This window comes from Gopherus flavomarginatus, chromosome 6 (assembly GCF_025201925.1).
Source record: "Gopherus flavomarginatus isolate rGopFla2 chromosome 6, rGopFla2.mat.asm, whole genome shotgun sequence".
Classification (NCBI taxonomy): Eukaryota; Metazoa; Chordata; order Testudines; family Testudinidae; genus Gopherus; species Gopherus flavomarginatus.
The window spans coordinates 108,939,500-108,962,769 of record NC_066622.1 but is presented as its reverse complement, the minus strand read 5'-3'; the positions used below and the strand labels follow the sequence as shown (position 1 = coordinate 108,962,769).

Below are 23,270 nucleotides of genomic sequence, written 5' to 3'. Positions count from 1 at the left end.
TTTTGCTATTGTAAAAACCACAACAAACCAGTTTGTTGTACAAGTTAAAATTTAACTATTAACATTAATTTAATGCATGACATGTGACTTTATTGCCATGTATTATAACACTTCTGTATTGGTTTGGGTTCACCTACTTTTCCGTTTTGTATGTATTATATGTGACTCTATAGGTATAATCTAGTTTAGTTTACATAAATTCATAAAGAGACTTTTTTGGGAATATTCTAAACATGAAACTAAGTGGCATTCTCAGTCTTCTGTTTTCAATTAGCATGTGCTGCTGCTGATTCCCCTTTCATCTGCTGATGTGTGGGAAGCAACTTTAGTAGAGGGCCAAGGTTTTTTGCTAGACACAGGAAATGAGAAAGTGTAAATCAAGACTGAGGAAATCGAATGTGTTCTCTCAACCTCTGACCCTCACTTACTTAAACAGCAAGTTCATTAATGCCAGAATTAGAAGTGGACACCCATCTATCCTTTTGATACCTTTTTAGTCAGAGCTTGACTACACCAGGGTGTGAATCTGGAATTTGTACCACTTCTTGGGTGTATAATCTGCTTTTCATGATATGCAGTAACTCAGTGGAATTTATGGGGAAGACCCATATGATGAACTCTAGGAGTTTGATTTTTACAACAGTAACAAGCAGCTTCAATCAAAGTGTTTTTTTTTAATTTGCTGTAGTGTAGTGTGCATATTGCAATTTAGTGGTTGCCTCACACCACTAAAAGTCAGTGGGGGCTTTTACATTGACAAAGTATGCAGACCCATTGTTAGTTATTCTTATCCAATAGTCAGAACTAAAACAGTTAACTTTTCCACAACAATAAAGTGAAGAAATATTTCGCCTTGGGGCTTTGGTGAAGACAATAAATCACTTCTCTAGATAGAATTATGATATTAAATCTTTCAGGAATCATCAATGAGATGCCTTGGTCAAAGGTTCTCATATAAATTATGGAAACTATCTTTATTTTAGTATATTCTCATAATGTTCATGCCAATGTTAAAATCTCAGCAGGAAAATTCAGAGTTAAGGCAGAAATCTTGTAATTCATTCCATTTCATGGAAGGTGGTATCGCCGATGAGTTCATATGTAATAACTATTTTAATTCTCAGGCACAAGGAGTTAGCTAAGAAAAAGTTTCATCCTGAATGCCTAACTGATGACAGTGAAAAAACTGACTGACCTTTAAAATGAAATGTGCTTATTTCTATGTATGTGCTTGGTTGGGGTGGAGATGGGAAAGGGGGGATGTACTTTAAGTGTGGAAGAAGCCATAGTAATTAAGGATATAGTTACAATAGGCCTTACTAATTTGGGCAAGCTTCTGAATTTTGCCATTAATAAGTAAACACACTTCAAAAAAACCACAACTCAAACCATTTATTTTGACCATTGTAGTTGAGCTATAACTTGATCCTGCACTTAACATGGCCTGGGGAATACACAGTGTTACTTTTCTATTTTTCCTTCAGAAAAGTCTTTCTTTTTAACTAAATATTATAACTGGATATAAATAGATTGAACTTACTTTTTCTTCTTCTTCCCCCCCCCCCCCCCCCCACTCTCTTACACCTCCTTCACCCTCCAAAATGTACCAGTATCCAGCAATCACTCACCATTTTGGTCCCACGTGTATGGCCATTCTTGCATCATACTATATCATCTGTTCGAAAAGCAGCATTGGAAACTTTATTTACGCTGTTATCTACCCAAGACCAGGTAAGAACTAAAAATTATAAAACATCTCTACCCGGCTATAACGTGGTCATGGGGAGCCAAAAATCCCTACTGCGTTATAGCTGAAATGCCTTTATATCGGGGTAGGGACGGCAGGGCTCCAGTGGTGATTTTAAAGAGCTCCAGGCTTCAGCTGCTGCAGCGAGCCTAGGCCCTTTAAAGCGCTGCCGGAGCCCCGCTGCTACCGCACTATATGTGAACCCATGTTATATCGGGTGGCGTTATAGCGGGGCAGAGGTGTATCACTTACCAATTACAATACAGAAGTAGTTTGCGTATGGTCTTTGAGTCACTTGATAACTCTTAAATGTTATGTGGAAAACATTTGTGGTCTGCTTTCTCTCTGGGTAGAGGTGACTGCCACTTAAATAGTGAGAACCTAAAATAGTGTATGTTTTAAATTACATTATATGTTGGAATTTTCTCACACTCATCCTATCCCTGTCTTCAGAGTTCTTCAGCCTGGCTAACTCCGATTCTGCAAGATATGTTGAGGCACATTTTTCAGTTTTGTATCTTAGAAAGCAGCCAAGATATTCTGGACCTTATTCACAAGGTATTTATTTAGCTTATTACTATGCTCTCTCTCTCTCTTGTTCATAAGTCTGACTCTTTTATGTGCCACCCTTTGTCAGATGCATGACCTTCAGCCTACATAATTGCATGGTATTGTACTGCTATACATTTATACATGCTACACTGCTAACTGTTCCTAGATCTTGGATGTCATGTTGATCAAATGTTTGCATAGATACTATGATACATATTTATAATGTACACAAATGTGTGTTTTGTTTTTTTTCCTCTCCCTCAAGGTGTGGCTAGAACTGTTAAACAAAGCATCAGTACAATACGTGGTAGCAGCGGCTTGTCCATGGATGGGAGCCTGGCTCTGCTTAATGATGCAGCCTTCTCACTTGCCTATTGATTTAAATATGTTGCTAGAAGTAAAAGCCAGATCGAAGGTAAAAAAAACGATTTTTAAAACCTTTGTGGGAAATCAAGGAAACCAGTGATTACTGAGATGCTGTAGCAAAACTGTGACTGGCCTGTGTAGAAAGGAAGGAGAGTGCTGTTGGCTCCAAGACTCTGTGGGCATTATTACCACATAAGTAGAACTATGAATCCCCACAGCAGCCTGCAGGGCAGTCCCACTACTTGTGTATGTGGCCGTTCAAGGAAATACAGTCCCAACGGGGGTTCCACTTGCAGCAGTACAGTTTTGCATCACCCTGACACAAGCCAGTAACTAAATGGCACAACTTGGCCCTGTATAAGAACTTTAAAATGACAATTTCTTTTGGTAAGTTTTGATGCTATTATTACAGATATAGCACGATTTTTCTTCTTCTTTATATTTATAAATAATGTTTCAAGGCCAAATGTAAATGTATGTAATAAAGCCTATTGTGCAATTTAATAGAAGCTGTTTAACTAAAAGTAATTTAAACATTAGTTCACTCAAAAATGCCTCCAAGCCTGTCTGGCAGATACTCTAATTCTCCATGTAATAAATATTCCTTAGACATGGTCTATACCTAAAACTTGTCACTCAGGGCTATGAAAAGTTTTTTGCGCCCCGTGCACTGTAGTTAGGTCAACCTAACCCCTAGTGTGGATGCAGTTAGGTTGATGGAAGGAGTCTTCAATTGACCTAGCTACCACCTCTCGAAGAGTTGATGTTACATGAGTTGTAAGTTGACGGAAGGAGTGTTTCTGTTGATATTGCTTACATTGATGTAGGAAGTGTCTATGCCTCTGCGCTGCTGTTGTGTACCCGTACCCATCTGTGGATGGATCAAACTATGCACTGTGCTGCTTGTAAACGCTCTGCTGTTTTATAAGGTTCTAGATACTACTTATTTCAAAACGTTTTCATATCTGATCTATAGTACCTATGTGTATCATTTCTCCAACTTCTGTTTGCAGAACTGAGTCAGCTTTCTCAGGATTACTCTACTCATGAGAAACTGTCATTTGATGTTTTTTTCTTTTCCGGTTGTGTTGGCCTCAGATTCAAACTGGAGGTCTAGCACCATATTGAATTAGATAAGCTAGTTAATATTCAAAGCAGGCCACACATTTAGCAGTGCAGCATTAGCCCATAGTCATCTATCCATGATTTAAGCACCTTTAGAAGTCACTGTCAAAGTGATTCAGAGATCCTGTATTAATGTACAATCAAATCTGGTGTGGATATTTGTCACATCATTGTATAGAACAATTACAATTTAATATGGAAATGTGAATTTTTTTATCTGAATTACAGAAAACTTTGGAAAGCAAAACAGAGAAGATTTCTTACTACTAAATAAACCTCTTCTGTATTTATTCCATAGGAAAAAGCAGGTGGCAAGCTGCGTCAAGGTCAAACCCAGAACAAAGAAGTGATACAGGAGTATATTGCTGGTGCAGACAGCATTACAGAAGATCCGGCAACCAGGGATTATGTTGTTATGCGAGCCCGGGTGATGGCAGCAAAGTCAGTTTGTGGAAAATATGAGAGAGAAAAACAATACATAATCTAAAAAAGTTATTTGTAAATTTTTTGCTAAAATCTAACTTTATCTGAGACATTTAACTTTGTCTTTAAAGGATGAACCAAGGAGTGAGAATGTTACTGTAACACTTTCTTTCTTCTTTGGTCAAGGTTGTTAGGAGCACTTTGCTGCTGTATTTGTGATCCAAGTGTAAATACCGTACCTCAAGAAATAAAGCCAGCTGAATCTCTAGCTCAGCTACTGCTTTTCCATTTGAATTCAAAATCTGCCTTGCAGAGGATTAGTGTTGCGTTAGTAATCTGTGAATGGGCTGCCTTGCAAAAGGTAGGATGCTTTTTACAGCAAAAATGAAACATGGTTTACTAATTGAATCAAAACAGTTTCTGTTACCGCTAATACTGTGTATTTTTATACTGTTAAATGATGAAATCTGACAGGTGAAGCCATGGTATAGAATGATTCTGAATTATTTTCAAGTTGGCTAAAAGGCAACTGTGTGGTTCAGTGAATGTGTTTGAGTTCTACAAATATGGACTCTCTAGAGGGATACTTAACTGGTTTTTAATATCAGTGTTTTTTGCCTAAATATATACTAGCATTCCTTTTGTTGTGATTTTATTGTTTAGTAAGTTATCCTCATCTATGTAAAATTGGATGTTAAACCTACTTGGAAAAACTTTTCCACTAATACAGTACTGATGCTGAATTTTCATAAAATGTTGGGATCTTTAACTGTTTTCATGGTATACTGAAGTTTGTATGCACTTCTTCTTCTTCTTTATTTTTGTCGCTTTATGTCTTGCTATGTTAAAAGCTTCAAATTTTTGTTCAGGAACATCTAATTTATTAGCAGAGTTCAATTTTGTTCTTTAATCTTAATTGAACGAAATAGCCAGTATGAACACTTGAAGTCTGAATTGATTGACTTGTTCTGTTCTAGGAATGTAAAGCTGTGGCCCTTTCTGTGCAGCCACGCTTACTTGGAGTCCTTTCTGAGCACCTCTATTATGATGAAATTGCTGTTCCTTTTACACGAATGCAGAATGAATGTAAACAGCTCATTTCCTCACTAGCTGATGCACACATTGACATTGGGAGCAGAGTAAACTACAGTGTGTTTACAATAGATCAAGCTAATGAACTGGTGAGTAAATCTGAATGAAGAGGTAGTCTCTAGTCATAATTTTAAATGTGCTATGTAATAATGCTGAAGAACTGTAATTTTTAGAAGTCCAGACATATTTTGTGACTTGACTGGGCACTTTCTCAGGCATAAGATAAGACATGGATGTTCATTATATGTGCACAGAAGAAGATGAATCAGAAGATTAGCAGCATGATATTTTTTCCATTGAAATATATATCTTATAAAATTACAGAGGCACCATTTTAAGCTCATCTACTGTATTCACTATCAAAATCCTTTTAGGTCAACTTTTTTTTTTTTTTTTTTAAGAACACGTACAGTCAAATGTAATTGAGGTTGATAGGAAATATGCAAATCAAGGTTTCTGAGGAAGGGTAAGTTTTCTTTTGATTGCATATGTTCATTCCATCTTAGATGTGTGCACACCCAGTGCACCAAAGCCAGAGATTTTTCTCTTAGCAGAGCCTGTCAGGGTGTTACATGTGCCCTGAACATAATGATATAAAGCAGGGGTCGGCAGCCTTTCAGAAGTGGTGTGCTGAATCTTCATTTATTCACTCTAATTTAAGGTTTTGTGTGCCAGTAGTACATTTTAATGTTTTTAGAAGGTCTCTTTCTATAAGTCTATAATATATAACTAAACTATTGTTGTTTGTAAAGTAAATAAGGTTTTAAAATCTTTTTAAAAGCTTCATTTAAAATTAAATTAAAATGCAGAGCCCCCCAAACCAGTGGCCAGTACCCAGGCAGTGAGAGTGCTGCTGAAAATCAGCTTGCATGCTGCCTTCAGCACGCGTGCCATAGGTTGCCTGCCTCTGGTATAAAGGAAGGATGAGGTGGAGGATGGGACAAAGTAAAGCTTCCTCTGGGAAGAGATGCTCTCCAATAGAGACACCTGCTTTTCATTAACGATCATTTGAGGCCAGCCTCCCACTTTAGTACCGACCCCTTCAGTGCAAAAAATATCTTGGTACTGATGACACTAGAGGGCTATTCAGCAGCATGGGACCTGTTCTGTATCTCTGAGCTGGATTCTCCAGTAGTGCAGTAGACAAACTAGCTGGTGTACTGTTTGATCTCAGGCTTCATCTGTAAACTTACAAAGACTGGTTCAGCCCTTGATACCATGATCACAGTCCAGGATATCTGACCTACACTTTCCTACTGTCTTGGAAAGACACTATTGTATGTCTACCCTCCCATTCCACTCCTTCCAAGAGTTTTACTCATGTGATCCTCCTAGCACTGGTGTGCCTTCACCAGCTTTGGTTATCCATTCTGCTGAGCTTACTAGATAGAGGTCTTTTGACACGATCTTCAGAACCACACTTGATCTCTCTGTACCATTGTCTGTACATTGCAACCTGGCTGCTCTCCATCTTATGGCCTGGTTGCTCCATGGTTAACACTTAAGAGGTGAGTGTTCAAGGAATGTTGCAAAACATCCCCTAGTAGCAGAAAGCTATCTATTACGTATATTTACCTGTTGAAGTAGAAACAGTTCTCCTTATAGTCAAAGCAGAAGGATGATAGATGGCAGCCAGGACTAACACATCATGTTTTGGACTACTTGTTCCCTCTGAAACAACAAGGTCTATTGATTAGTTCAGTCAGGGTTCCCCTCACAGTTGTCTCCACTTTACATACTGTTGTTGCAGGCCACAGTGTATTCTAATCCAATGTCAGTTAGATTCATAAAAGGTCTGGACATATTCCTAGGTCATGGATCCCATTTCTCCTTGGGACTAAAGTCTGGTGCAAACAAGGTTGATGGATCCACTCTTTGAACCAGTGGCGTCCTGCTCTTTTCTGCATCACTTTGAAAGTAGCACTTTTGGTAGCTATGACTTCCACAAGAAGGGTGACAATTAAAAGTATTGGTGGCTGACCCTTCTTACGCAGTTGGAGGACAAATGTGTACATACATCCGCATCTGAAATTCCTGACAAAAATAGTTTTGGAATTCCACTTCAATCAAGCCATATACTTAATGGGGCTTAGGAAAGAATGCCTTCATAAGGATGAAGAGGGACTCCCTATTTTTTATGTTAGAAGGCTATTGGTTTTGTGCTTGCAGAGAACTAGATGTTTTAGGTCATCATCTTAATTGTAGAGGATTTTGCCCTGCATACTCCTGTGATATGAGATTAGCAATGTATCCCCTTCTGGGAGGGTGGTAGCGCACTTTAAAAGATCTAATGAAGTTTCCACACCATTTTGGCTTACGTACCTAATAGCAGTCCTTTATAGAGCCGCAACTTGGCCATCAGTGCTGAGTTTTACTACTCATTACACTGTATCTCAGCATTCCAGAGAAGATGCCGAGGTTGGATGAGTAGTTCTTCAGTCCTTGTTCAAATAGACTCTCTGAAACCCACCTCCCATTTGAACTGCTTGTGAGTCATCTAAAGTGGGACGTGCAATCATTAGAAGAATAATAGTTACTAACCTGTTCTGTAACAGTTTGTTGTTTTAAGATTTCATATATCCATTCCACAGTCCACCTCTCTTCCCCTTTGTATCAGTCTGTCAGGAAGGAAGAATTGAATGGGCTGTGTGGTGGCTCTGCTCTTTATACTATTGCTCAGCAGCAGAGGGCTCATGCACTGCCTCAAAAGGTACTATTTGGAGCAGGGGGAAATCTGTAACTCTGGTACACTGGGTATGCATACGCCTGAAGCGGAATGGACATAAGCAACACATCTCGAAGTAGTATAACAGTTACAGAACAGGCTAGTAACTTGTTTTTTGTTTTGTTAGTGGGTTGGTAAAGAGAGGATGAGGACAGTAAGAACATGCAATAGCTTTGGTTAGATGCTCACATATTGCTCTGAGGATTTCATTTAAAAACCTCAGACCGGGCTGCATTCTCCAATCTCTCTCTCTTCTGCCCCCCCCCCCAACACTCCCCCAATAATTTTTGTACATAAGTACAAGGTGGTAGACTTTATGATCCTGGATAAAGGAAACTTCACTTGAAAGAGGTTTTTCATAAAGCATTTGTAGTTAACATCATACATATTTGGGCAGTAACACAATTTAAAAGCCTCCTAAAATTTCTCCCCTTTGCTACTGTAAGTGCTATCTTAAGGGGGTGTGTGTGTGTGTGTGTGTGTGTTTTTGCCAGATAGCCCATTAGTAGTCCCCCTCCCCTCGTCTCCTGCACACCACGACAGCTGATCAGGAGGTGTGGTAAGGGAAGGGGAGGCGCTGATTGGTGGGGGGTTGGGAGGTGCTGGGAGTTGGGGGGGCGCTGATGGAGAGGTGTGTGGGGGGAGGCATTGACCTATTACTGTGGCTCTTTGGCAATGTATATTGGTAAATTCTGACTCCAGCTCAGGCTGGCCACTCCACTCTATATGAATAGATCATTCTGCTTCTTTACAAATGCAGCCCAAATATTTAGTGAACACTTGTGTGTGCTCTCATTATTAACAATGTTACTATTTTCATCTAGTCGTGAGCTCTGTACCACAGAGTAGGTGCAGCACTGTCCCTACCAGATTTCCTCTTGCTCTCTACCCACCTGTGTGCCTGGAGCAAGTTTCAGGATAGTAAGGTCAGCAAATTCTGATTAAATAGCAGACACAAGGCCCATGTCAAGTCAAAGATCTTGAGTGTTCCAGGAGCATTGCAATCTTTTTATTACAGAGTAAGCTGAGGAGCAGCTCAACTTCCATGTGACTGCAGCATTGCATGTCTTGCCCCGAGTATGCTGGATAGCCCAACTCCTCTTGCCTGTCTCTTTTTCTCAGACTCCCATGCTGGCAAGCAGAGAAATGTCTGGCTATTTCTGGCTGGGCACAGGACAACTTAGATATAGGGAATTCCCAGACTCTCCCCCACGCTTCAGTGACTTGCCGCTTTGCCAGTCATCTTGCTGCAAAATTGACTGGCGGGAGTTAAGCAGATACTGAAGAGCACTCTTTTGAGTCAGGACTTATGTGGTATCCTTCTAACCGCTTATCTTGTCCCAGATGAGGAATAATGGGAGAGGGGTCCTGCAAGTAAGCTGGAGGGGAGAAAGGAGCTGTTGGCATGAATGGAGAGAAATGGAATGACAAACAAAGAAATTAATGATGGGAGATATTTAGAAAGGGAGAAGGAAAGGTAAAGTCTACTGGAGAGATGTAAGGTAAAACACTGGTGAGGGGGTGCAAATCTGTCAAACGGAAGAAAATGGAAGTTGAGTGTAGGTTTAAAAAAATCACAAACCTAGGTGACATTAAATATTTATTCTACAGAAAGCTTCAGTCAGGATATAAAATATATTTTGATATGGGATTCCCACTACATGTATACCATAGGTACCAGCTAGTACTTTTTCTTTTTATTCCCCAGTTTAAAAAAAAAAGGGGGAGTCAAGAAAAAAAAGGGGAAGAAATACATTTTAAGCAAAGCTCTCATTGGCTTCCTCGGGGCCAGAATTTCACTGAGTATTAAAGTTGAAGTGAAAGTGTGATCACCTGTGTGTCTTTAACCCAGTATTTCTTTCAGCATGCACAAACCCCACCAGCTTTTTAAATAGGAAATCTGGTTGTGCTATAAGCACAAATTTGTTGTAACTCTCTGGTTTTCTTTTTCATTAGGTTACTACTGTCTTCAATGAAGTTACATCAGCTTTTAATTTAAATCCTAATATTTTACAACAATTGGACAGTAAACGACAACAAGTCCAAATGACCGTTACAGAAACAAACCAGGAATGGCAAGTGTTACAGCTGCGAGTCCATACTTTCGCTGCATGTGCTGTTGTGAGCTTGCAACGACTTCCAGAAAAACTAAATCCTGTCATAAAACCTTTAATGGAAACTGTCAAAAAAGAAGAGAATACACTGGTACAAAACTATGCAGCTTTATGTGTAGCTAAGTTACTTCAACAGTGTTTATCAAGATCTCCATGCCCCAACTCGAAGATCATAAAAAATCTCTGCAACTCTCTCTGTGTGGACCCGCATCTTACTCCCTTAGCAGCATGTCCTGCGCAACCTCAAAGCAGCCATGAAAATTCTAAAGGTATATTACCTAAGTCTGTCAGTTTTGAAAAAAAATGTATAAATGCAATATTTGTAACTTTATAGAGGAGATATCTCTACATGAGTGTTCTACCTGTTATGGATTTAAAATCAATCTGCTGTTTTAACTTCTTGTTAAACTGTAAGAGATGTCTGAAATTAGTCGCTGTGTACATTTATGCCTTTGAACATAGCAGTGTAGTTTGTAGTGATTTTTTTTTTTCTGGAAGTATTTTGGGAAAGACTTCTTAAAACACAACAAAATAACTGACTCCTGGGATGGTTTTTAAATTGAAATATTTCATGGAGCAGAAGTGTGGTGTTATATGGAAATGAGGGATGTGTTACCATTCTGTTAGAAGAAAAATATTGCTGGTGCAATTTTACATAGAATAAACCTAATGTGGTTGCATGCTGTAGTTCTGCAGCCTAATTGTAGGACAACTGACAATGAAATGTTCACAAATACATGTAATGATGCTGTTAATGGAAGAAATCAGACCTGCAAAAATAGTCTTGAAAATCACAAGAATGGAACAGCATTGGCTGAAAAGTAAATCTCTACCTCTCAGATGAACAATCTGACTCCTAAAATTTAAGACACACAATTTTTGAAATATTAAATCTATTGTGAGGCTTGACTAATGTTTTATGTCCTTTGTGTGTGTTTAGATTTGGAAGTAAAATATTCTGAAGTAAATTCTAGGTAACATATTATACATATGGTACCACACATCTGATGAAACCTAAAAATGTGGTTAATTGACCTTTTTAAAACCACTCCTACTACTTGAAAGGTAGTTGAAAAATAAGGCTAGTTAACCACATCTGTATTAATCCTTCCTTTAGCTATGCGGATGCCCAAAGTATATTTCCCATATTAAATTTCAGGGTAGAATACTTCTGAGTCTCTACAAACAGAGTTTGGGGAGTGACTGCGCAAGTATACATTACATTTTACTATGAAGTACTTCCTCACTATTTAGTGTGTGGTTTTCCACCACATAGTGGCCGAATGGACTAGACCAGCACTAGTTAGGGAGGTGTGGCTTCCATTCCTGGCTCTCACTGACCCACAGTGTAATCTGGTACAAGTCAAATCACCTCTTTCTTTGTCCGCATAATGATATTAACTCTTCTTCGTAAAGCGAGTAGAGATGCACAAAAAGTAGGTGATTGTTAGCACTGCCACCTATTTCTGGTACTGTACTTTAAAGTAATTGTTAACTTTATTCTATAATAGGACCCAGCACTGAGAGAGATGGGATGCACCATACTGTCACCAAGCACAGAGGAATAATTACACTGTACAGACATCAGAAAGCTGCTTTTGCCATCACGAGTAGGCGAGGTCCTACACCAAAGGCTCCAAAAGCCCAAATTGCAGACCTTCCCACAGGCAGTAGTGGGAACATCACCACAGAACTTGATGAGGTAAATAAGTTTGTTAGATCTTGATTATCATTCTACTTAATGAGACATATTCTTCCTAAATGTAGCTGTATTTCAGTCAATGGAGTTACACAAAATGATGGAGCAATAGTTTTTCTTAATTAAAAACTGAGTCCATGTTCTTTTTTATGTTGTAAGCAGCATGAAGAATTTATGTTCAAATATAGGAAGAATTAAATATCTGTAGTGGTATTAAATTTAAAATAAACTAATTCTAAAGGGAAATATTTTAGTCCTGAGTAAAACAGCTATTCATGTAAATGGGACATGGAGGGTTAAATTCTCACATACTACATTAAAAGTGTGCCCTTTCCCTGATGTCTGTGTTGGGGGAGGAACCAAAGACTATTCAATATGTATTACAGAAATTTGAGACAGAACCAGAAGATTTTTTTAAAAAATCTCTCTGAATTTCACATACCCCCCCCACCTGCCTAAGACTCTGGGTCAGAGTTTGGGTGCAGAAGGGATGGGGTGTGTCTGGGGTAGGGGATTGGGATTCAGGGAAGGAGTTTGGGTGCAGAAGGGTTGAGAGGTTGGGCTCTGGGAGGGAGTTTGGGTGGGGAGCGGGTCTGGGGTGCAGGCTCTGGGAGAGGGTGTGTGGGGAGGGGGTGCAGGCTGTGGGAGGGAGTTGGGGGCAGGGTGTGTGTGGGGAGGGGAAGGAGGTGCAGGCTCTGGGAAGGGGTCGGGGTGGTGCTTACCTGGAACTCCAAGGCCGGGCAGGCTGGAGGGCCTCTGCATGCTTCTGCCCTCAGGCTCTGCCCCCGCAGCATCCCATTGGCCACAGGGGCACTCAGGGTGGGGCAGAGTGCAGAGGCACAGCCCTGCCCCTGGGCCACAGGGGGGAGCTGGCAGCCACTGGAGCAAGCGGGCAGACTCCTGGGCCATTGTAAATCACCTAGGGGGAGCCCCCGGGGCGGCAGGTGGGGCTAAGGGAGAGACCCAGCCCCAAAACTGCTGGAGCCCTGCAGGCCGCACCGGGGAGGCTCACGGGCCGCAGATGGCCTGCAAGCCAGGAGTTTGAAACCCTTGGTGTAGAAAAATCCAAAGTATGAACTTTAACTGGATATTTGCAAAAGTAGGACACACTTTCTGCCATGCTTACTCTGCAAAGAGCCCCATTTCCTTCACTACTCACACAATTAAGTACTCAACATGAATAAGTCTGTCAGAATCTATTATATTGTAACTCAAAGTTCATAAGCAGATATGGCTGTGATTCAGCAAGGTAGTTAAACGCATGCATAACTTTAAGCAGGTGAGTAGTCACCTTGACTTCAGTAGGACTTCTCACTCGCCTGCTTAGAGTTATGTATATTCTTAACTACCTTGTTAAATTGGGACCTAAAACAGAAGAAACTACCAACTGGATGCTGCATAGTAACCATAAATAGTTCAATTTGGCCTCCTGCATAATATCACTTGTAGAGAAAGTAAGTGCCTGTACTGTGAGCTTCCAGAGAGCACTAATCATGGAAGTTACTCATCCTTCCCTCTCCCATTTCTCTTGGTACAGGGTTCCAAAGGTGTAAAAGTGGGAGCATCCCCCAACTGTTCTTCAGTATCTTCTGCCACCAAAGGTGCAGCAAGCTCAGATTGGACTCTAATAGTTTGTCTATGTGAGGAAGTTAATGAGCATCAAGTTTGGGTGTGAATTTAAAGCCAGTAGCTCCCTGTGCAAATACTTTCTGTGCATTAACAATGGCTTTGTGGTTTAACTTAATACATTTGTAAAGAGTATTAAGCTTATAATTGGACAGGGCACTCTTGGTGCACAGTAAGTGTCTCCATATGAGGAGTTCATGCAGAGTAGCTAACATGCGCTAGTTATTTCAGGCTTTTCCCCATATAGACAAGCCTTGAGTCTTCCCCTTGATGAACAGTAGTGTATAGTATTGGTTATACAATCAAATTTGTTCAGGGGGGAGGAAATTCTTAGTTTTATTTTTTGTTCAATTTGCAGATTTAACACTCAAACCTTGCTTGAATGTAACAAGCTTTGCTTTATTTTAAAATTCCTTTCATCTACTTATTCACTCAACCATATTTTAATTCTAGGCTCAGAAGCCATATATTGTACAGAGGAGAGGAGCGGAATTTGCCTTATCTACTATAGCTAAACATTTCGGTGCTGAAATGGTACTAGGATTGCCACATCTCTGGGATGCTATGGTTGGTCCACTAAGAAATAATACTAACCTAAACAGTTTTGGTATGTACACTTCTATTATGTTCTTGTTTTTGTGTTGTAGCATAGAAGTTATCTGAAACTGGACATCTTTGTTTTAACAGATCGGAAGTCCTTACTGGAAAAGGGAGATATGTCTGCTCAGGAGTTGGTTAATTCTCTACAGGTGTTTGAAACAACAGCAGCTTCAATGGACATTCAGCTTCACCCTTTGGTAATTAGCATGTTATACTTCAAAGCCATTTCCTGACATGACAATTTGGTTTCATTGCCATTCTTTAATGTACCTTCCACCACCACCCCCCCCGCCCCACAAAAAAAAATTTCAGTTCTGTATGTAGTTGCATTGCTATTAGTTTGCTTTTCGGATCGCTTATACACCGCTACCTCGATATAACGCCACCCAATATAACACGAATTTGGATATAACACGGTAAAGCAGTGCTCCAGGGGTGAGAGGGGGCTGCGCACTTCGGTGGATCAAAGCATGTTCAGTATAATACGATTTCACCTATAATACAGTAAGGTTTTTGTGTTTGTTTTTTTTGGCTCCCAAGGACAGCATTATATTGAGGTAGAGGTGTACTAGTCTCCTTAAGAAAAGAGACTGCTTCCTGCATTTTTTTTATTTAGCTTCTAGATATGAAAGCTGCTTGTTCTATCCCTTCTTTATGCCATGCACCTTTTTTTAAATATAGTAAAATAAATATGGAATTTAATCTTCAAGGTGCAGGTTAGGTCAAGAAAATCAATTATCTTCTTTGTTCATATATTATCTCTAAAGAGGGAGGAAAGCCATTTGGAAATGTAGTTGTTGGTAATAGCTGAAATTCAAGCTATAGTGCAGTACATTGTGTTATGTCAAAAGACAACAGCAAGCTCCTTGAATTTTTAAATGTATTTTGTTCTAGTTCAGAGGTTTCCAAATTGTCTATGGGAATGTGACTGGTCATATGGGCCTGTCTCTTCTTTGCTGTTAAAACGCATTAAAGTATAGATACAACTATAATTAAATATTTTCCTAATTCTACTTTTTTGAATAAGGAGTTGCTGTAGTTGACTCAGGAATGTGAAATAATTCAAAATGGAAAGAAGGGTGATCAATACAATTATGATTGGGATAGGAGGTGGTCCAATATTTCTCTGTCTAGTCAGCAGGGAAGAAAATGACTAACTGAAAAGACTCTTCTGAACTTTAAATGCCAAGATTTTAAAAAAGAGCCTCAAGTTAGGTTCCTAATTTCATATGTAAGCACTTAAATAGTGTGGTGTTTGTTTTTTTCTAAAAGTGCTGAGCACTTAACTCAGATTGAGATGATGCTTTTGCAGCTTCTTTCCTATCTGAGTACTTCTTAGATTTTAAATTCTGGTTTAAAAACTTCGTACATCTGTCTTGCTAATTGACTTCTTGCTAGGATACAATAATTGATAAAATAGAAAATATAGGCAATATAGAGATCTGACTTTTTTTTTTTTCTTTTCAGTTGATACAGCATTTGCCTCATCTTTATATGTGCCTTCAACATCCGAGCACTGCTGTGAGACACATGGTTGCTCGTTGTGTAGGTGTCATGAGCAAAATAGCTACCATGGAAACAATGAATATTTTGTTAGAGAAGGTTATTCCGTGGCTGGGAGCAATAGACGACAATACCAAACAAGAGGGTGCAATTGAAGCACTTGCTTGTATCCTTGCTTGTATGATCTAAAATCATGTTGTTAGCAAAAAATACAATTTCTGTAGTGTGAAAAGTAGAAAATGAAATTAAAATTTTATCATCCTAGTGTAGGATGCTGGGCTTCCTCTTGGATCACTTCAGTCGTCCATCAGATATTTTTTGCTCCTGTTGAGATTTTAGTGGAGATAATGTGAAAGAGAATTGCAGGATTATCTTTCCAATGGAACTGAAAGGCAGCTAGTTTTTAAATAAAATTGTATGCATATTATGTAATGAATCTGTGGCAAACTATCACAAAATACCATCAAGGCCCATAGCTAAATTGGACTATCAAAAAAAAAATTAAACGTATTAAGTAGATAATAAATAACTCTGCAAGTTCTTAAGGTGGGATGAACATTCTTGCTTAGGACATAAGCCAACCACTAACTGCCTAGGGTTCTTCTGAAGCCTCTATCCCTGTTAGAGGCAGAATTCCAGACTCTGACTTACTGATGTGATCAAATGTTGCAATTCCCACATTGCAAAGAATATGTACAAAGGGTTGTTCAAATACCCCTTTTATTTCATGTTTGTCTTCAGGTATTTAGGACAGAGAGCTGTTTTACATATGAACAGTTGTGATACTTTCAGTGTGTGTTTGTCCTTTTTTGAAATCTAGTAAATATGTGGGTTAAATTATTTGTCCTGAAATGCAGGATTTGTAGTGATAACAGATGTTGGAACAACAAATGCAGTATTCTTCAAGTGTTTTTTCCCTGTGGGTGCTTCACTTCGTCTTATGCATGCATGCCCATGCACCTTTGATTGGAAACTTTTTACGGCAGTGTTTGCAGGTCCAAGCCTGTGCCCTGCACATCCTCAAGCTTCAATCTGAGAGTTTATAGGGAAGGGCAAACTCGCTGCTGCTTCAGTTCCTTTTCAACCAGCTGTGGCCTGAGACAGAGCCTTGTGGTATCTCTTAGTTAGATGAAATTACTGTAAAGTGGGTCCATAACTGGTTGAATGCCCATACTCAAAGCATAGTTATCAATGGTTTGTTGTTCAACTGGGAGGCCATATCTAGTGGGGTCCCGCAGGGGTCTATCATGGGTAGGGCTCTACCAAATTAACGGTCCAGTTTGGTCAATTTCATGGTCATAGGATTTAAAAAATCATTAATTTCATGATTTTAGCAATTTAAATGTGAAATTTAACAGTGTTGTAATTGTAGGGATCCAAATTAAAAAAGGAAGATGGTCACAAGGTTATTGTAGGGCGTCGGGGTTGCAGTACTGCTATCCTTACTTCTGTGCTGCTGCTGGCGGCTGTGCTGCCTTCAGAGCTGGGCAGCTGGAGAGCAGTGGCTCCTGACCAGGAGCCCAGCTCTGAGGGCAAAACCACCACTAGCAGCAGCACAAAAGTAAGGATGGCATTGTGTCACTCTTACTTCAGTGGTGCTGGCAGGACGCTGCCTTCGGAGCTGGGCATCTGGCCAACAGCCACTGTTCTCTGGCTGCCCAGCTCTGAAGGCAGCATAGAAGTGACACACACACCCCCTGCAACTTCCTTTTGGGTTGGGACCCCCAATTTGAGAAATGCTGGTCTCCCCTGTGAAATCTGTATAGTATAGGGTAAAAGCGCACAAGACCAGATTTCAGTCCATGAGTTGTTTTTCATGGCCATGAATTTGGTAGGGCCCTAGTCATGAGCACAGTACTAGTCAATGTTTTCATTATTTGACTTGATAATGGAGTGGAGAGTATGCTGATAAAAAATTGTGGATGACCCCAAGGTGGGGAAGGGGGTTGTTAGCACTTTTGAGGACCGTATTAGAATTCAAAATGACCTTGACAAATTAGAGAATTAGTCTGAAATAATTAAGAAGAAACTCAATAAAGACAAATGCAATGTATACTACACTTAAGGAGGAAAAATCAAACACACAAATACAAATGGGGAATAACTGCCTTGGTGGTAGTACTGTGGAAAAGGATGTGGGGGACATAGGGCATCACAAATTGAATATGAGCCAGCAATGTGATGCAGCTGTGAAAAAGACACTCCAGAATGGTATTAGCATTAACATGAGTGTCATTGATAAGACACTGGAGGTAATCGTCTGCTCTACTCAGCACTAGAGAGGCCTGTTTAGCCTTGAGAAAAGAAGACTGAGGGGATGGGGACCAGGGACCTGATAAATCTTCAAATATGTTAAGGGCAATTTTAAAGAGAAATAGTGATCTGTTTTTCTCCATGTCCACTGAAGGTAGGGCAATAAGTAATCATCTTAAACTGCAGCAAGGCAGATTTAGGTTAGATATTAGGAAAATCTTCAAGTATGGTAGCACTGGAATAGGCTTCCAAAGGAGGTTATGGAATCTCCATCATTGGAGGTTTCTAAGAATAGATTGGACAAATACCTGTCCGGGATAATCTAGATTTACTTGGGTCCTGCCTCAGCGCAATAGGCTGGACTAGATGACCTCTCAAGGTTCCTTCCAACCCTACATATACATGATTCTTCTTTTTTTTTTGTTTTTGTTTGTTTTGCCAGCAGCTGTCTACTTTGACAACTGGCTTCTCAGGGGCTGGTCCCTGATAGAGGTTCAGTCTACAGGCTTTAAGGCTCTGATCTTGTTCTGCAATCTGAGGCTGAATTCAGAATGGTCTATCTTGATGCCAGTCCAGTACATCAAGTTTATAGAGTTTTCTTGCCATCTGATAGATTCAGCAACCTAATCTCTGAATGTCCAAGAAGTCCTCAAACTATAGGTCGGACCTGTCTGTAGCTGTTAGGTTATATTTATGTCCCAGAAACATTGGGGTTGTATTTGAGATATCTCCAAGCCTAGCTCAGGACAGTCTACGAACCCAGCAAACACAGCTTGGCCAGGATGGTGTCTGTTCTGCAGAAGATTCTCACTTCCCTCAGTTGGTGGAAGGATCCCTGTAAAATCTGTCTGGGACCCCATTTACCTGTCTTTTCTCTTTGTCAGAGCCTGCACCATCTTGGGATTCAACCTTGTCCCAAATGCTCTGATGAAACCATTCTTCAAGCCCATGGAGAGCTGCTCTCACCTTCATTTATCTTTCAAGACCTCCTGCTTAGTAGCAATAACCTTGGCTAGGAGTTGAGGAATTGGGTGCCCTTATGGCTGATCTGCCTTACACAATTTCTGCTGGGACAAAGTAACCCTTCATTAATACCTTCGTTTCCTACCCAAGATCTCTTCCTACAACCATATTTAATCAGAATATTCAGTTGTTGTTCTATCCTAAACCTCACAGTTCTAGGAAAGAAACTGATCTTCACATCCTGGGTGTTAAAAGAGCTGTAGGCTTCTACCTCCATAGTACCAAAGCCTCCCCTAGGCTCTGTTTCTATATTTCCACTTAGACTGTCTAAGTGGTTTTGGGGCTGTACTTTGTCATGGTATGAAGCTTCTAGATGGCACCCTTCTTCTAGGGTGACTGCCCACTGTACTAGGGAAAAGTCCCCTTCTATGGCTCTGCTTAAAATCTGCTCTGTTTTAGATATCTGTAAGGCCACTCCCTGATTTTTCCAAGCACTTAGCAAATACAGCCTTTGGAATGGCTGTCTTCCAATTGGTACAGACCCTGCCCCTCAGCTCCCAACTCAGTAGGGAATCACCTGAAGTGGCTCACACATAGGGATCACTACTCAATGAAGGAGAGGTTACTCACCTATATAGAAACTGAAGTTCTTTGAGGTGCTTTGTCCCCATGCATGCTTCACTAGCTGCTCTCCTTCCCCTCTGCTTTTGAGTCCTGGTCTCTCACCAAGTTTCATGGTAGAGAACGAGCTGGAGCAGTAGTGGATCTGCCCTTCCCTACATATCGTCAGACCAGAGCACAAGGAGATGTAGGGTGCAGGTGCAAACCTATGGATTCTGCTGTTGAAAATCTCTGATCAAAGGCATGTGGACATATATGAATTTGAGCATCCGTCGGGACAAAACATCTCAAAGAACTCATTTGTCTTCATTTTAAAGATTGTTCATACAAGAATTTCAATCTTGAAGACTGGTCGAAACGTCTCGTAACCAAAGAGAGCTTCACTTTCAAATGACTGAAAATAAACAGATTATCTTGACTTATTTGCATGTGAGGTAGCAGAGCAAATGAGCCAACAGCAATTCCTGGATCTGAAGCAGAAAGGAAAACTTTAGCCTGTTGCCAGTAGAATGAGCTATTACTTCACTAGTTTCAATCAGGATGCAAAATCTTACAAAATTAGTGTTGTTGTACCCACCCACCCTGTTTTTCTGCTTGACATTTTTTCTCCTTTTATGGTTGCAGTAATTTCCATATTTTGAGTTACTCAGCTCTTAGACTGAGTAATGATATGTACTGTCCCACACTCTGTAGCATCTGCTACAAGACAGATTTCTGGCAATAGTAGTATGCTGGTGCTTATCACTGTAGTGGTACATTAAATCTTTCGATTGTGTAGTTTTTTGTGTGGGGGGCCCATTGTGTGCCCAGTCTAGAATTTTTTTTGTGCTACTTCAGTTAAACTTTTAAAAAATATTATGGGGGTGTTACAAGCAACTCTGTATTGTAGGATAAGTTGAAATTTGCATTTTCAGATGGCTAAAATCCCTTATTTTTGTTTGGTCTCCAATTTATTTTAGTTGTTGCAAAATGAAATTTTCTGTTTAGTTTTTTTAGGAAAAAGTTTACTAACTTTTGGATGTTTGTCATTGTCCTCAGATTTCTTAGCATTTCTCTAGCTAAACAGCCATGTCACATATCCAGGGGAGCCTCCAATGCACCAGTGCCTCTGTGCAGAAATTCTGATTCCTGGATGCTGCTGCCTGATGTGCTGGTGATATAAGACAGTATGGTGGAATGCTTTAAATGCTGATGCCTTGATCAAAAGTATCTAGGTTACATCTGTACAGCTGCAGACCCCCATTCAGTCCCTCACATCAACTTACATTCTCACCTGTTACTACCTTTCCCCCTCCGCTCTCCTGGTGCACCATGCTGCAATACCATGGAGAGCTGAGGGGGTTGAGAAAGTATGTGGAGACTAAGATGACACAGGAGGAGCTGATAGGTACTACATTCTGATGAGCCATAACCAGTTGGTTGGAGCTCTCTTCCACCCCACTTCTTTCCCATCTCCCTCTTGCACAGCCCACACATGACCTAGCCCCGTGCTACTCTGTCCCCTTTAGTCTTCTCTCTTGCATTGCATCCATGCCTTCACAACACCCTGCTTCCCACAGTTTGCTCCCACATATTTTTCCCGTACATCACTAGCTCCACTCCACTATTGACATTCCCTGGTAGTAACTGGAGATATAGATGGACACAGCTAGAAACTTTCTGCCTCTTACGGTTTATAGCTCATCTAAACCTTGCAATTCACAATTATCATTTAGCTTTCCCTGCCATACCTTTCTCAAATCCCCATTAGTCATAGTTCATATGCCTTCTCATACAAAATGTGCAACCGTAGATTCATAGACTCTAGGACTGGAAGGGACCTTGAGAGGTCATAGAGTCCAGTCCCCTGCCCTCATGGCAGGACCAAATACTATCTAGACCATCCCTGATAGACATTTATCTAACCTACTCTTAAATATCTCCAGAGATGGAGATTCCACAACCTCCCTAGGCAATTTATTCCAGTGTTTAACTACCCTGACAGGAACTTTTTCCTGATGTCCATCCTAAATCTCCCTTGCTGCAGTTTAAGCCCATTGCTGCTTGTTCTATCATTAGAGGCTAAGGTGAACAAGTTTTCTCCCTCCTCCTGATGACGCCCTCTTAGATACCTGAAAACTATCATGTCCCCTCTCAGTCTTCTCTTTTCCAAACTAAATAAACCCAATTCTTTCAGCCTTCCTTCATAGATCATGTTCTCAAGACCTTTAATCATTCTTGTTGCTCTTCTCTGGACCCTCTCCAATTTCTCCACATCTTTCTTGAAATGCAGTGCCCAGAACTGGACACAGTACTCCAGTTGAGGCCTAACCAGCGCGGAGTAGAGCGGAAGAATGACTTCTCGTGTCTTGTTTACAACACACCTGTTAATGCATCCCAGAATCACGTTTGCTTTTTTTGCAACAGTATCACACTGTTGACTCATATTTAGCTTGTGGTCCACTATGACCCATAGATCTTTCTGCCATACTCCTTCCTAGACAGTCTCTTCCCATTCTGTATGTGTGAAACTGATTGTTCCTTCCTAAGTGGAGCACTTTGCATTTGTCTTTATTGAACTTCATCCGGTTTACCTCAGACCATTTCTCCAATTTGTCCAGATCATTTTGAATTTTGACCCTGTCCTCCAAAGCAGTTGCAATCCCTCCCAGTTTGGTATCATCTGCAAACTTAATAAGAGTACTTTCTGTGCCAGCATCTAAGTCGTTGATGAAGATATTGTACAGAGCCGGTCCCAAAACAGACCCCTGCGGAACCCCGCTTGTTATACCTTTCCAGCAGGATTGGGAGCCATTAATAACTACTCTCTGAGTACGGTTATCCAGCCAGTTATGCACCCACCTTATAGTAGCCCCATCTAAATTGTATTTGCCTAGTTTATCAATAAGGATATCATGCGAGACTGTATCAAATGCCTTACTAAAGTCTAGGTATACCACATCCACCGCTTCTCCCTTATCCACAAGACTTGTTATCCTATCAAAGAAAGCTATCAGATTGGTTTGACACGATTTGTTCTTTACAAATCCATGCTGGCTATTCCCTATCACCTTACCACCTTCCAAGTGTTTGCAGATGATTTCTTTAATTACTTGCTCCATTATCTTCCCGGGCACAGAAGTTAAACTAACTGGTCTGTAGTTTCCTGGGTTGTTTTTAATTCCCTTTTTATAGATGGGCACTATATCTGCCCTTTTCCAGTCTTCTGGAATCTCTCCTGTCTCCCATGACTTTCCAAAGATAATAGCTAGAGGCTCAGATACCTCCTCTATTAACTCCTTGAGTATTCTAGGATGCATTTCATCAGGCCCTGGTGACTTGCAGGCATCTAACTTTTCTAGGTGATTTTTAACTTGCTCTTTTTTTTTATTTTATCTTCTAAACCTACCCCCTTCCCGTAAGCATTCACTATGTTAGACATTCCTTCAGACTTCTCAGTGAAGACCAAAACAAAAGTCATTAAGCATCTCTGCCTTTTCCAAGTTTTCCTGTTACTGTTTCTCCCTCCTCACTGAGCAATGGGTCTACCCTGTCCTTGGTCTTCCTCTTGCTTCTAATGTATTGATTAAAAAGTCATCTTGTTTCCCTTTATTCCCATAGCTAGTTTGAGCTCATTTTGTGCCTTTGCCTTTCTAATCTTGCCCCTTCATTCCTGTGTTGTTTGCCTATATTCATCCTTTGTAATCTGACCTAGTTTCCATTTTTTATGACTCCTTTTTATTTTGTAGGTCATGCAAGATCTCGTGGTTAAGCCAAGGTGATCTTTTGCCACATTTTCTGTCTTTCCTACCCATCGGAATAGCTTGCTTTTGGGCCCTTAATAGTGTCCCTTTGAAAAACTGCCAATTCTCCTCAGTTGTT

General features: G+C 40.3%; 1 protein-coding gene across 5 annotated transcripts in view; it reads left to right on the top strand.

Annotated features, from left to right (window-relative positions):
- The window catches only part of BTAF1 (B-TFIID TATA-box binding protein associated factor 1), a 103,613-nt gene that overhangs the window by 38,262 nt on the left and 42,081 nt on the right, over positions 1-23,270 (top strand). For 4 of the 5 annotated variants that reach the window (XM_050959279.1, XM_050959278.1, XM_050959281.1 and 1 more), the window contains exons 14-24: positions 1,611-1,731; positions 2,201-2,305; positions 2,565-2,714; positions 4,089-4,231; positions 4,400-4,574; positions 5,191-5,394; positions 9,987-10,413; positions 11,656-11,846; positions 13,923-14,076; positions 14,157-14,266; positions 15,537-15,738. In XM_050959279.1, the coding sequence (XP_050815236.1) occupies positions 1,611-1,731; positions 2,201-2,305; positions 2,565-2,714; positions 4,089-4,231; positions 4,400-4,574; positions 5,191-5,394; positions 9,987-10,413; positions 11,656-11,846; positions 13,923-14,076; positions 14,157-14,266; positions 15,537-15,738 (1,982 nt within the window). The remainder of the gene's footprint in view (positions 1-1,610; positions 1,732-2,200; positions 2,306-2,564; positions 2,715-4,088; positions 4,232-4,399; positions 4,575-5,190; positions 5,395-9,986; positions 10,414-11,655; positions 11,847-13,922; positions 14,077-14,156; positions 14,267-15,536; positions 15,739-23,270) is intronic. The other variant, XM_050959280.1, reaches the window with a different exon arrangement.